We start from the raw sequence: 13,869 nt of genomic DNA, 5'->3' as shown, positions 1-13,869 counted from the left end.
GATCAGCTCTGCCTTCCCCCAACACTGCACTGTGGGATACATACACACAATGCATTGCTCACACTGTCGATAACGGTGCCCACAATGTGGACATGGTCTGTCAACAGAGGGAGTAAGTGTGAACACCCTTTGGCGATTTTTGTTTTGTCAACTTTTGGGTGCCGACATAAGTTTTGCCAACAAAACTTGATAGTGTAGTAGACAAAGCCTTAACACTGTAATGGAGAAGGAGGGGAGGACACAATGATTCCTTCCCCACCAGATTCCCCTTCCCACCCTCCAAAACCTCTCCTTCCTCATCACACCCACCCAACTCATTTTTGCTGAAGGGAGCCACCTGCAGGCGGCCATGTGAAGGGTTCTCCCATGGTCCACTGCGAGAGCAGCTATGGACACACAGAACATTTAAAGACTATTATATTGATTTTACAAATGTTATATGTATCTTTATGGAGCGACTTGTAGTTGTATTCCTGGCTAAATGGGGGGAGCCAAACGGTTTTCTGGTGTTTCTGGAAACCATGGTGTGACCGACAGTACCATCTCATTAAAAGATGATTTGGTGGAGGGAGGCTTCCAAAATTCTGCCACTCCATCTTGTGGGAGCTGTCCCTGAGAAATACATCCCAAAGGGCAGTTTAAGAGCTCTCTATTGTATTAGAACAGCTTAGCTGAACACTGGCCATTTTCAAATCCATTCCATTCTAATACTGAACAACACTTCCAGAGCTGTAAAACAAGCCAGGAGGGGGGGATTTAGAAAATCCATAAAATGCAGGCCAGTAATTTGTGCCTCCTGCAAAATCCTGCTTTCGCTCGAGAGGCCGCAATACTTTTACAGTGATGGAACTGAAAATAGAAAAGAATTAAGAGAAGGAAATCCAGCCAAAATCTCTCTTCAGCTCAGAACCACAAATGCAAGTTGTCAAGATTGAACAGATTGGCTCAGTTTAAAAAGAAGGAACTTTATTAAAACATTCTGGATACAGATGAACTTTCTGTGCTCGGTATTTATTGTTTCACCTACCTTGGAACAGGAGCTGTAAATACTTTAATAAATACACTGAAAGGTTGTCTAGTTTCATTGTAGCTTTTGTAAGTGCTTATGTATCCTCTGCTGAAATGTTGTTTTGTAACTTCTCTCTCATTGAATCACAACATGTATCCCTCTGCCATCTGCAATTGCACACTAGGAGAACCATTTTTCTTTTCTCTCCAGCACGGGAAGCACATCAGTATTACAAAAGGCTGTTTCTAAGCCTCTCTCCGTGGATGCCAACAGGTCCTGAACTTAAAGTCCAGATCCAGTAAAAATAAAAAACAAACAGCAAAGCTGTTCCACAAAGAGGGAAGTAAATGAGGTGATGAAGGAGCCACTGCAACATGAATTAACAGAGGAAAAGAGACTCAAGCAGATTCCAAAACCAGAGCATGGGGAAACCCCAGGTAGAAAAATGGTCTGAAAATGACAATGTGTAAGAAAGGCTAGAGGCCCCAAGGCTTTTCCTTGGCTCCTGGAATTTTCCTGGGTTTTGGGGGGTGAAATGAGCATGAGGTGAAGGTAGGTGGACAAAGAAGGATTCTACTATGAAAATATCCTATCAGGAAAAGGTCAGTGTAATGACCAGCCCTAAAGCTTAGTTACTTATACTGTAAGCTTCCTGGGGCTGTCTTTTTGTTGTGTATTTGTATAACCCACACACCACCTGGGTGTGGTGTTCTGTCCCATGTAGGGGCACCGAGACCACTTAGAGATTAATTAGTCTGCTCTACGGCCTTAGCTAAGAGCCATATGGCTTTTAGTTCATGCAATAGAGGCTCATGCACTAAGCTCCAGAGGTCCCAGGTTCAATCCCGTCTGCTGATGACCAGGGTCTGTCAGTATTACATTTGTTCAGATGGGGTTCCGGTCTCTGACCGGAGTTCCTAGGTGCTACCACAATATAAATGATGAGGATGCAGCATTTGTTTCTTTTTATAATACCAACTTGGTCTTTCCCTTCTCCCCAGCTGTGTAACAAATAGAAGGAACAGCCCCTAGCACATGCTCACCTGAGTGCGTTCACTTCCTCAGTAGTTATGAAGGTGCTCTGCGCTGCTGTGCATGCCTGAGACTTCAGGCTCTTTAGCTCCACCTCCAGCTGCATGAATAGGACAGGAGGTTAGTTCATCCATCAGAGACATGAAAGACATGAGTGCACACTGCTGAATCACACGACTGAATGCCCTGGACTCAGAGAGTAAGGAGTCCTGAAACTTCAGTATTTTGATGTATGGACCATGGTGCACATGGTTTTCTAATATAAGTTTGCAGTAAGGAATTTATCGTTAGTATTCCTCATGGAGATACAATTGGCCAGATGCATTATGGGTTTTTTCACCTTCCTCTGAAGTATCAGGCATTTACAACAACCTGATGGCCCATAATCCATCCACTACAGCAAATACTATGATCCCATAAGTGCCTTCATTTCCATCAGACAGCTGTGTCCAGTGTCATGTGGTTCTTCAGATTAGACACAACAGAAATGGAAACCAACTTCACTTCATAACATGATGTTGAGTAACAGCAGGGAGGCAGCCATTTCACACGCCACAGCCAGCTCCCCCTCAGTTTAGAAATCATTCCAATGTACTTTGTGAAATACAAGTTTTACATGTGCCAAGTACCAGCTCCCCAATTAATACACCCTCTCTTGACACACCTGCAATGATCTCTCCCACCATTTGCTCAAAGGCTGTATGGGGCAACCGAGGGAGAGGGGAGGGAGAATTGATATTGTTCAAGCGGAGCCATTGCTCTTCTTCTGAATATTTCCCCATCCATTGCCTGGTGAGTAAATCGAGGCAGAGAACTCTGCATGTAAGCAGGAGTTCCCTAGCACCTGAAGTTCTATGCCGGCAATGCAACCTCATTTAGCACCAATAACTCCCACAGGAAATAAGCTGATCAGATGGCCTTGTCCAGCCCAATTTCTTTCAAGGCTTCTACGTTGCACCCATCAGCCAGGGGAGAATTTCCAACCCTTTCAGATACAAGTTACCCAGCTGGGTGGGGGAAAAACAGTGGATGAAGAATTAAGAAAACAGTTTGCCCCAGTTCCCTTTAGGCTGGGAAACCAAGCCTCAATCTGAGCACATGGTATCTCTTACTCAGGCCCTATAATTGTCAGGTTGGGAGCAGAGGGAGGAATGCATAGAAATCGCTTCGATCTCCTTTGGCTATGCAAATCTGTGTCCCTCATCCAGTGCCCAAAAGTCCATGCACGGGGGAGGGAGAAATGGTATATTTTACCTGCTATTAAACTATTATCCTAAAAACCTCAGGCATTCTAAGCAGAGACAACCAGTTCTGAGCGTAAGTAACTTTCAGACACCCTGCGGCCCTATTAGTCTCCTCCCAGCCTGCATACCCTCCCCACTCATTCTTCATTGTCTGTTCTTGTACACCTATTCCCCTCCTCACATTTTGGCTCTTCCTTCAGCATCTGTCTTGTACCTCCTGATCGCTAACTCCCTCCCATAAATCTATGGCCAGATGCTATGCTTTCCATTTACAGGGGAAATAATAAGCAACACAACCCTAATTAGAGATGCAAACCATGTGAACACAGAGGGCTCAGTATTCAACATCAGGGAGATAACACATTAACAAACAGTACCCTTCAACTGTACTGATTAGATGTGTAGAGCATCATAATTCTGCACTGGTGTACCAGGTCCAAATGCAGCCAGCTGGTATCAGTTTCTTGCTTTCACAAGAAGGGGACAGTGGGTAGGTGGACAAAAAGAATATGCATTCAACTGCAGAGCTATGCCTAGTCACATTGCTCAGCGAGAAACAAAGTTCCAGTGTAATGTATCTTCGCACACCTGTTTGCTGCAGGAAAGGCATGAAAAACATGGCAGCATTATAGCTAGGGACAGGGATGGCCTGATTCCCCGCCCCTTTGGATACATCAGGGGCTAAAGCAAAGGAGAAAGACAGGGGAAGAGGTTCTAGCCAAAATCTTCTTTGGAACACTAGATTTTGATATTCTCCCATCATTTGCCAAAACCCTTTCAAGCAAAGAGAAAGAAGCAAAAAGCCCTCCTGCATCATTATGCTGTAAAAAATGTTCATGTATATTAGCCAGCTGACAAGATTATCACAGCGAGGAATGCTTCTCTCAATTTTCTGATTACTGAGCTTATCTGTCCCAGCTCAGTTCATTATAGATGGCTGGGATAAAGCAAGCGCTCTAGATAATTCCAGGGATGAGAATCAAGGAACTGGTACCGGCAGCAGACTTCAATTCCAACCTACTTCTAGCAGGAAAACATTCATTATACACTCTGCTTCCCATCTCTGCAGAAGGCTGGGATGAGGTTTGTTATTATAGTTTTGTGCTGCTTTCTGGGCCACATGTGGATAGCATTGGAAGATGGAGCACTGGTAAATATGCTATTTATCAAAGGCTAAGCGGCCTCAGCCTTGAGTCCAACTGCCACCTGCTAACTGACATGAACCAATAAATCACTGCCGGCTCCTTTGGAGAAGATGGGGAGTTAGGAATCTGTTTTCTGTGGTTTGGGGTTGCATGTGTTTGTTGTGTGCAGAGGGAAAGGGTTTGAGTGTATAATGGGAAGAGGAGAGGGGAGATGTGTCTGTGTGTACACATGTGCTCCATATCGGTTCCGGAGGGCACAGTGTTAGTGCAAGTCCGATTTGATAAAGAGTTAGTGTCACACTTCTAGTAACTATACAGCGACTACCTCCTAGACAGCTCTATTAGAACCCGGGTGAGATTCCATGCTGTGCCTCTATGAGCCACCCAGGGTTGAGGTGGGGTGAGATGAGAGGGCTTTAAGTAACCTTTGTACCCTCCCAATTCTGATCTGCTCCAGGGGCCACAGAAATCCACGGTGTAAATTAGACAGATGTGGGGAGGGGGATGCTGCCAGAAACTCCACAGTGCTACAAGCTGCCTCCCCTCGCCCAAAATGCTCCTCACCCCCATACACCAGTGCTTGCAAGTGGGTCTTTGGAGGACAGCTTTTGGCTGTCTTACTCAGCGCCTGCACCAGGGGAATTCTCCTCTAGCTAGACCTGGGGCTTCTTGGGTATGCCTACATCAGCGGGTTTAAACTTTTTGAGCTGAGCCACCCTCTGAGATACAATATTTGGTTGTGGCCCCCTCCACCCCCCAACAACCCAGCCAAAAATAGACACATCCAGAAATATTCTTGACAGCCTGCTCATAAACCTAACACAGATCTTAACACACCTTTAATGAAATTATCTGCACCTGTAAGTTACAAATACACAGATACTTACCAACAGCACAGCCAAGGCTTCCTCAGCAGTGGGCTGCTTCTACCTTGCAGCCAAGATGCACCCAAGAGCAGGGCCAATACCTGCCCCTCTGCCACCCCCCCCCTCAGGTTTTCAGAATGGGGGACAGCACATGTGACCATCTCTGGAGGCGGAGCCAGCGCTGACTGTAGAGGCTGCCAGGAATGGAAATCGGCTCAGCCGCAGCAGACATTTACACTGACCCACAGGCTGGGTGGCCTGCTGAGGTGAGTCCAGGGTGCAGGTGGCACTCTCTCCCCGCCCCGCATGAGGGCTGGCACAAGCCGCCTAGTGTTGCCGCTTGCCCCCCCCCCCAGTGTGCCTCCATGCCCACCTTAGGGGGGGCACCCAACAGGTTGAAAACCTCTGATCTACTTCTACACTGAAACCCCCTGCCCCAAAGTCCCAAAACAAAATGTCGCAGCAGGTCTCAGAACCTAGTTCTACAGGGGAGTTGGACTCGAGCTTCGCGGCTAAAAACAGCAATGTAGAGGTTCCCAATCAGGCTCTTAAACCTGGTGAGGGGGTGTGTCTCGGAGCCCAAGCAGGAACGTCTACATAGCTATTTGAGTATGACTGCTCAGAGCTCCAGTATGAAACTGCAGAAAAACCTGAGTGTCTCTGGATTAAGTTTAGAAGTGTGAGCAACAAGAGTGATGTAGTGGTGGGAGTCTGCTGTAGACCACCGGACCAGGGGGATGAGGTGGATGAGGCTTTCTTCCGGCAACTCACAGAAGCTACTAGATCGCACGCCCTGGTTCTCATGGGCGACTTTAACCATCCTGATATCTGCTGGGAGAGCACTACAGCGGTGCACAGACAATCCAGGAAGTTTTTGGAAAATGTAGGCGACAATTTCCTGGTGCAAGTGCTGGAGGAGCCAACTAGGGGGAGAGCTTTTCTTGACCTGATGCTCACAAACCGGGAAGAATTAGTAGGGGAAGCAAAAGTGGATGGGAATCTGGGAGGCAGTGACCATGAGTTGGTCGAGTTCAGGATCCTCACACAGGGAAGAAAGGTAAGCAGCAGAATACGGACCCTGGACTTCAGCAAAGCAGACTTCGACTCCCTCAGGGAACTGATGGGTAGGATCCCCTGGGGGAATAACATGAGGGGGAAAGGAGTCCAGGAGAGCTGGCTGTATTTCAAAGAATCCCTATTGAGGTTACAGGGACAAACCATCCCGATGTGTCGAAAGAATAGTAAAGATGGCAGGCGACCAGCTTGGCTTAACAGTGAAATCCTTGCGGATCTTAAACATAAAAAAGAAGCTTACAAGAAGTGGAAGACTGGACAAATGACCAGGGAAGAGTATAAAAATGTTGCTCGGGCATGTAGGAATGAAATCAGGAGGGCCAAATCGCACCTGGAGCTGCAGCTAGCAAGAGATGTTAAGAGTAACAAGAAGGGTTTCTTCAGGTATGTTGGCAACAAGAAGAAAGCCAAGGAAAGTGTGGGCCCCTTACTGAATGAGGGAGGCAACCTAGTGACAGAGGATGTGGAAAAAGCTAATGTACTCAATGCTTTTTTTGCCTCTGTCTTCACAAACAAGGTCAGCTCCCAGACTGCTGCGCTGGGCAACACAGCATGAGGAGTAAGTGGCCAGCCTTCTGTGGAGAAAGAAGTGCTTAGGGACTATTTAGAAAAGCTGGACGTGCACAAGTCCATGGGGCCGGATGCGTTGCATCCGAGAGTGCTAAAGGAGTTGGTGGCTGTGATTGCAGAGCCATTGGCCATTATCTTTGAAAACTCATGGCGATCGGGGGAAGTCCCGGATGACTGGAAAAAGGCTAATGTAGTGCCCATCTTTAAAAAAGCGAACGAGGAGGATCCTGGGAACAACAGGCCAGTCAGCCTCACCTCAGTCCCTGGAAAAATCATGGAGCAGGTCCTCAAGGAATCAATCCTGAAGCACTTACACGAGAGGAAAGTGATCAGGAACAGTCAGCATGGATTCACCAAGGGAAGGTCATGCCTGACTAATCTAATTGCCTTCTATGATGAGATTACTGGTTCTGTGGATGAAGGGAAAGCAGTGGATGTATTGTTTCTTGACTTCAGCAAAGCTTTTGACACGGTCTCCCACAGTATGCTTGTCAGCAAGTTAAAGAAGTATGGGCTGGATGAATGCATTATAAGGTGGGTAGAAAGTTGGCTAGATTGTCAGGCTCAACGGGTAGTGATCAATGGCTCCATGTCTAGATGGCAGCCGGTATCAAGTGGAGTGCCCCAAGGGTCGGTCCTGGGGCCGGTTTTGTTCAATATCTTCATAAATGATCTGGAGGATGGTGTGGATTGCACTCTCAGCAAATTTGCGGAAGATACTAAACTAGGAGGAGTGGTAGATACGGTGGCAGGTAGGGATAGGATACAGAGGGACCTAGACAAATTAGAGGATTGGGCCAAAAGAAAGCTGATGAGGTTCAACAAGGACAAGTGCAGAGTCCTGCACTTAGGATGGAAGAATCCAATGCACCGCTACAGACTAGGGACCGAATGGCTCGGCAGCAATTCTGCGGAAAAGGACCTGGGGTGACAGTGGAAGAGAAGCTGGATATGAGTCAACAGTGTGCCCTTGTTGCCAAGAAGGCCAATGGCATTTTGGGATGTATAAGTAGGGGCATAGCCAGCAGATCGAGGGATGTGATCGTTCCCCTCCCTTCGACATTGGTGAGGCCTCATCTGGAGTACTGTGTCCAGTTTTGGGCCCCACACTACAAGAAAGATGTGGAAAAATTGGAGAGAGTCCAGCGAAGGGCAACAAAAATGATTAGGGGACTGGAACACATGACTTATGAGGAGAGGCTGACGGAACTGGGATTGTTTAGTCTGCAGAAGAGAAGAATGAGGGGGGATTTGATAGCTGCTTTCAACTACCTGAGAGGTGGTTCCAAAGAGGATGGTTCTAGACTATTCTCAGTGGTAGAAGATGACAGAACAAGGAGTAATGGTCTCAAGTTGCAGTGGGGGAGGTTTAGGTTGGATATTAGGAAAAACTTTTTCACTAGGAGGGTGGTGAAACACTGGAATGCGTTACCTAGGGAGGTGGTAGAATCTCCTTCCTTAGAAGTTTTTAAGGTCAGGCTTGACAAAGCCCTGGCTGGGATGATTTAATTGGGGATTGGTCCTGCTTTGAGCAGGGGGTTGGACTAGATGACCTCCTGAGGTCCCTTCCAACCCTGATATTCTATGATTCTATGATTTTTAGTATCATAGAGAAAGCCCGAGTTTGGCTCTGAAACTCACTCCCACGGTATTTTTTCTGAAGCGCAGATGTACTCTCACAGCTCCTTTATGCTGCTCCAGGCCTTTTACCTGGCATACAGAAGGCCAGAGCAGGGGTGGAAATCTCAGCCCAGGACAAGTATGCATCACTATGTTACTGCATCTCCTGTCATGATAACAACAGGCCTGATCCAGAAAGGTGCTAAGCACAAACTATTTCCAAGAGAGCTTCAGGAGCTCAAACTGCTCAGGATTAGGCTCTCTAATTAATCTGTCCCCATTCCATAGAATATATTACTGGCTCCAGAAGAAGCCAGGCTATTTTTTAAGTTAGCCGAGGTCTTTATGACACCGAAAGGGAAGAACCATGAGTAATGTCAGAGACTGTGAATGGTGAGAAAAAATAAATGGGTATTTAACATTTTGACCATGCAATGTCCTTTTAACCAGAATACATCAGAGCCTCTTTTCCTCCCCCTCCCTCCATTCAATTTTATCCAGCTCCTTTGCAGCTTTCTTGAGGTCCATAATCCCCAATTTCTGGGCAGCTTTAGAGCTATTGATTGGATGAGATCAGGGCACGTCCAACATTTAAAATAACTCGTTCATTAAAGGTGCCGTTATGTATATGATGTGCACAAGCCTGAACAGTAAACTGCCATGATGTTTTCCGGAACAGAAAACACATCTCAGACCTTATCATTTACAGAATAGAGGGGAAATTACTAATACATTTAGAATTAAGTGGAATGGTTTTCTCCTCTCCTCCCATTCCCCCACTTTGAACCTGCCAGGGGACAGGAATTCAAGATGGTTCTCCTGAAAGTGTTGATGACCTTACAAACACCACCAGCAAAATAAGGAATTCAGCCTGTTCTGTTTCCCTGTTCTGCTTGAAGTGTCTGAGCTCCTTAGAGATGGAAGGAAAAACACACAAAACTGGGCTACTAACTAGTAAGAAAAAGAGATCCTTCATTTTCAGGTATTTGGTTTCAAGTTGCACTTGTGGCATTTGTCATTTTTAAGCTCCATCCCCTCAGATATTCTGCTACTGAGTTAATACCCGATTCTCAAGGTGCTAAGTCCTCACAGCTCCCTGGGGGTGTGGTTGCTCATACTGGTCATTTTCAAAAGCATCTAGGTGACCTAGGGATCTACGGCTACATCTGCATTACAAGTGCTACAGTGGCAGAGCTCCAGCTACACCACTGAAACGCACACACTTGCTATGGCGATGGAAGGGACCTCTCTCCGCCAGGGTTTAGTTTGGCTTAACTGTCTCTCAGGGTGAAATGTAACTCGGTCAACCTATGATTTAGGTGGAGACTGGGTCCAAATCTCATTTTCAGAAGTGACTTACAAACTCTGGAACGCCCACGGGACTTAAGCGCCTAAGTTTCCCAGTCACTTCTGAAAATGGGACATTTTTGAATACTAACTTGCCTGTGAAAGTCAGGCTACAGAGTTATACACACCGAAATATGGATTTCTGTGCCCAGCTTTAGGCTTCTGGATTTCAAAGCAGCCTTTGTGTTCAGCATTTTGTTTAAAAAAATATTTCAGTTCAGTGTTAAAATAAGCAATTGTTTGTATGACGAAAACAATAAAGAGTCAGGGGTTTATTTTTCCACTTTATGTACACATTTCAAACAACATCACATGACTGGAGACATATTGTTACTGTTACAATAATCAATTTACTCTAAATGAATGAGTTACAGCGAGGGGCCGATTCAACAACTGTATACTGAAGATGAAGATTGTCTACCTCTAATTCAGCATTTTGGGAATTGTAAAAAAGGAGGAAGTGGTGAATCCATTATCAACGTCTAAAGTTTATTAAATAATGGGCTGAGTGAGGCACCACCTTTTGGAAGGTCTTCCTCAGCAAAAGAGCTGAATTTAAAAGACGGAGATAAATAACAAGTGAATTTATATGGAGACAGCATGGAAAGGTGAACTGAGAGGTTGTGTTTGCCACAAATCTCAACACAATTCAATAAGCTATTTAAATACATAAATATTTAAACTATCAAAACAAGGCAGGCTTGGAAGGGAGGAGTCTGGGCCTGAAGACTAGAATGAAACAGAGGGGAGATTCCCATACCTGTGTCATTCTTTTTAGGTGACAAACCTGAGGAACTGTCCCAGATTGTGGGACAAGGGTAACCCAATGGAAATAGTTCACTTGACCTTTCAGAAAGTCATTGACAAGGTCTCTCACCAAAAGATCTTAAGCAAAGTAAGCAGTCATGGGATAAGAGGGAAGGTCCTCTCATGAATCAGTAACTGGCTGGAAGAAAGGAAACAAGGTTAGGAATAAATGGTCAGTTTTCAGAGTGGAGAGATGTAAATAGTGGGGTCCCCCGGGGATCTGTACTGGGGGACATATTCATGCTGTTCAACATATTCATAAGTGATCTTCAAAAAGAGGTAAACAGTGAGGTGCCAAAGTCTGCAGATGATACAAAATTTACTCAAGATAGTTAAGTCCCAGGCAGACTGCGAAGAGTTACAAAGGGATCTCCCAAAACTGGGCAACAAAATGGCAGATGAAATTCAGTGTTAATAAATGCAAAGCAATGCACACTGGAAAACATAATCCTAACTACACATACAAAATGATGGGGTCTAAATTAGCTGTTTCCACTCAAGAAAGATCTTGGAGTCATCTTGGATAGTTCTCTGATAACATCGGCTCAATGTGCAACTGTGGTCAAAAAAGCTAACAGATTTTTAGGAACCATTAGGAAAGAAACAGACAATAGGACAGAAAATATCATAATGCCACTATATAAATCCATTGTATGCTCACACCTTGAATACTGCATGGAATTCTAGTCACCTCATCTCAAAAAATATTTCAGAAATGTAAAAAGAAATGCAACAAAACTGATGAGGGGTATGGAACAGCTTCCATATGAGGAGAGATTAAAAAAGCTGTTCAGCTTGGAAAAGAGACGATTAAGAGGGGATCTGATTAGGGTCCTGCCAAATTCACAGCCATGAAAAACGCATCATGGACCACGAAATCTGGTCTCCCACCGTGAAATCAAGCCTTTTTTGTGTGCTTTTATCCTATACTACACAGATTTAATGGGGGAGACCAGTGTTTCTCAAATTGGGGGTTCTGAACCAAAAGAAAGTTGCGAGCGGGGGGTGGGGGTGGGTTGCAAGGTTATTTTACGGGGGTCACAGTATCGCCACTGTTACTTCTGTGCTGCCTTCAGAGCTGGGCAGAGAGCAGCAGCTGTTGACTGGGCACCCAGCTCTGAAGGCAGCACCCCACAAGCAGCAGCGCAGAAGTAAGGGTGGCAATACCATGCCATGCTTACTTCTGCGCTGCCTTCAGAGCTGGGTGGCTGGAGAGTGGCGGCTGCTGACTGAGGGCCCAGCTCTGTAGGCAGCAGCGCAGAAGTAAAGGTGGCAACACCATCCCAGGCCATCCGTACTTCTGCGCTGCTGCTGGTGATGGCTCTGCCTTCAGAGCTGGGCTCCCAGCCAGCAGCCGCCGCTCTCCAGCTGCCCAGCTCCGAAGGCAGCACCGCTGCCAGCAACAGCGCAGAAGTAAGGGTAGCAGTACCGCAAACCCCCACTCCCCCCAACGACCTTGCGACACTCCCCCAACAACTCCTTTTTGGGTCAGGACCCCTACAATTACAACACTCTGAAATTTCAGATTTAAATAGCTGAAATCATGACATTTACTATTTTTAAAATCCTATGACTGTGAAATTGACCAAAATGGACCGTGAATTTCATAGGGCCCTAGATATGATTGAGGTCTATTAAATCATGAATGGTTTGGAGAAAGTGAATAAGGAAGTGTTGTTTACTCCTTCACATAACACAAGAACTAGGGGTCACCCAATGAAATTAATAGGAAGCAGGTTTAAAACAAACAAAAGGAAGTACTTCTTCGCACAACGCACAGTCAACCTGTGGAACTCATTGCCAGGGGTGTTGTGAAAGCCAAAACAATAATGGGTTCAAAAAAGAATTAGGTAAGTTCACGGAGGATAGGTCCATCAATGGCTCTTAGCTAAGATGGTCCGAGAAGCAACTCCATGTTCTGAGTGTCCCTAAGCCTCTGAGTGCCCGATGCTGGGATCAGATGACAGGGGATGGGATCATGCAATAATTGCCCTGTTCTGTTCATTCCCTCTGAAGCACCAGGTACCGGCCACTGTCAGAAGACAGGATACTGGGCTAGATGGACCATTGATCTGACCCAGTATGGCCATTCTTATGTTCTAAAGGGGCCCTTATATGACCCACACTCTCAGCTTTGGAAATGCTCACTCTCCAACAGATACCTGAGATGTCAGTTATTCTAGTAACATCAGTTGTAATCATCTATAAAGGAGGCATCAATAAATATGAATTTTATTTACCTCCCTTCCAACATGCCAGTGCAGCAAGTCTGGTGACCTCCTGTCTCGAGTTTCCTCCAAAGAAACAAATATGGTGTCTGAACAAAGATCCCACACCCTTCTGACAGCCATTTTAAGACTGTCCTGGCAGGAAGGGAGAAGTTGCCTCCTGAAAGTGAACAAGTCCTAGTGATGGGATAGACAGAAACTGCCACATAAGCAGGATCCTAGGGGTGAGGAACAACATGACAGGGAGGGGAAAGTGGCTGCTGCAGGCATCTGGTGGTGACAGCTCCTTCTCCCTTGGCCATAGTCATTTGGGTACATGGCAATAATACCAGGGCTCTAAACTCCATACTCAATCCCTTCTGATCAGCTTTTCTGTACAAAGAAAAGACTTCTTACCACCTTCACCATGAGCCCTCAATGTACAGGAGAATGCAAATGTCACCCTACAATATCAGGGGCAGAAAACATTTGGGAAGAGCCAAGCAGCACCAGATTCTCAATAGCTGAGCAGCAAGTTGCTCGCCTTTGACCCAACTCCTTTTCAAAGAAACACAGCAGTATTTGCTACAAAAATACTATATGACTTGCCATTGAGAAATGGGCTAAAAGGTACAGGATTAGTTAGGGTTTTTTCCTAGGAAAGCTAATCCTTGATGCTATTGTTGAGCATGAGGACCGCATGGAGAAAAACTGGAGACCAAATAATGGTGCTTTAGAACTATTTCACACTTGACTGAAACAAAGCAAAAACAACAACAAAGCATTTATAAATGTTTAAAAAACACAAGAGCTAACTGGATCAGACATGCCCCGAATCCCACTGTCTATACAGGCTAATTGGTCTGTAACAACAAAGTCAGTGTCCTTTACCAGTGGGAAGGGAGGGCTAAGGTTAAATAGTCTTCCAACAGATAGGCTCCTAAAAAC

General features: G+C 45.7%; 1 protein-coding gene across 5 annotated transcripts in view; it reads right to left on the bottom strand.

The window, feature by feature from the left end:
• Positions 1-13,869, bottom strand: part of MAD1L1 (mitotic arrest deficient 1 like 1) — a 553,489-nt gene that overhangs the window by 227,248 nt on the left and 312,372 nt on the right. For all 5 annotated transcript variants that reach the window (XM_074965202.1, XM_074965204.1, XM_074965203.1 and 2 more), the window contains one exon: positions 2,053-2,141. In XM_074965202.1, the coding sequence (XP_074821303.1) occupies positions 2,053-2,141 (89 nt within the window). The remainder of the gene's footprint in view (positions 1-2,052; positions 2,142-13,869) is intronic.

The sequence above is a fragment of the Natator depressus genome, chromosome 10, assembly GCF_965152275.1.
Source record: "Natator depressus isolate rNatDep1 chromosome 10, rNatDep2.hap1, whole genome shotgun sequence".
NCBI lineage: Eukaryota > Metazoa > Chordata > Testudines > Cheloniidae > Natator > Natator depressus.
The sequence above is the reverse complement of the archived record's forward strand: the minus strand, read 5'-3'. Positions and strand labels throughout refer to the sequence as shown.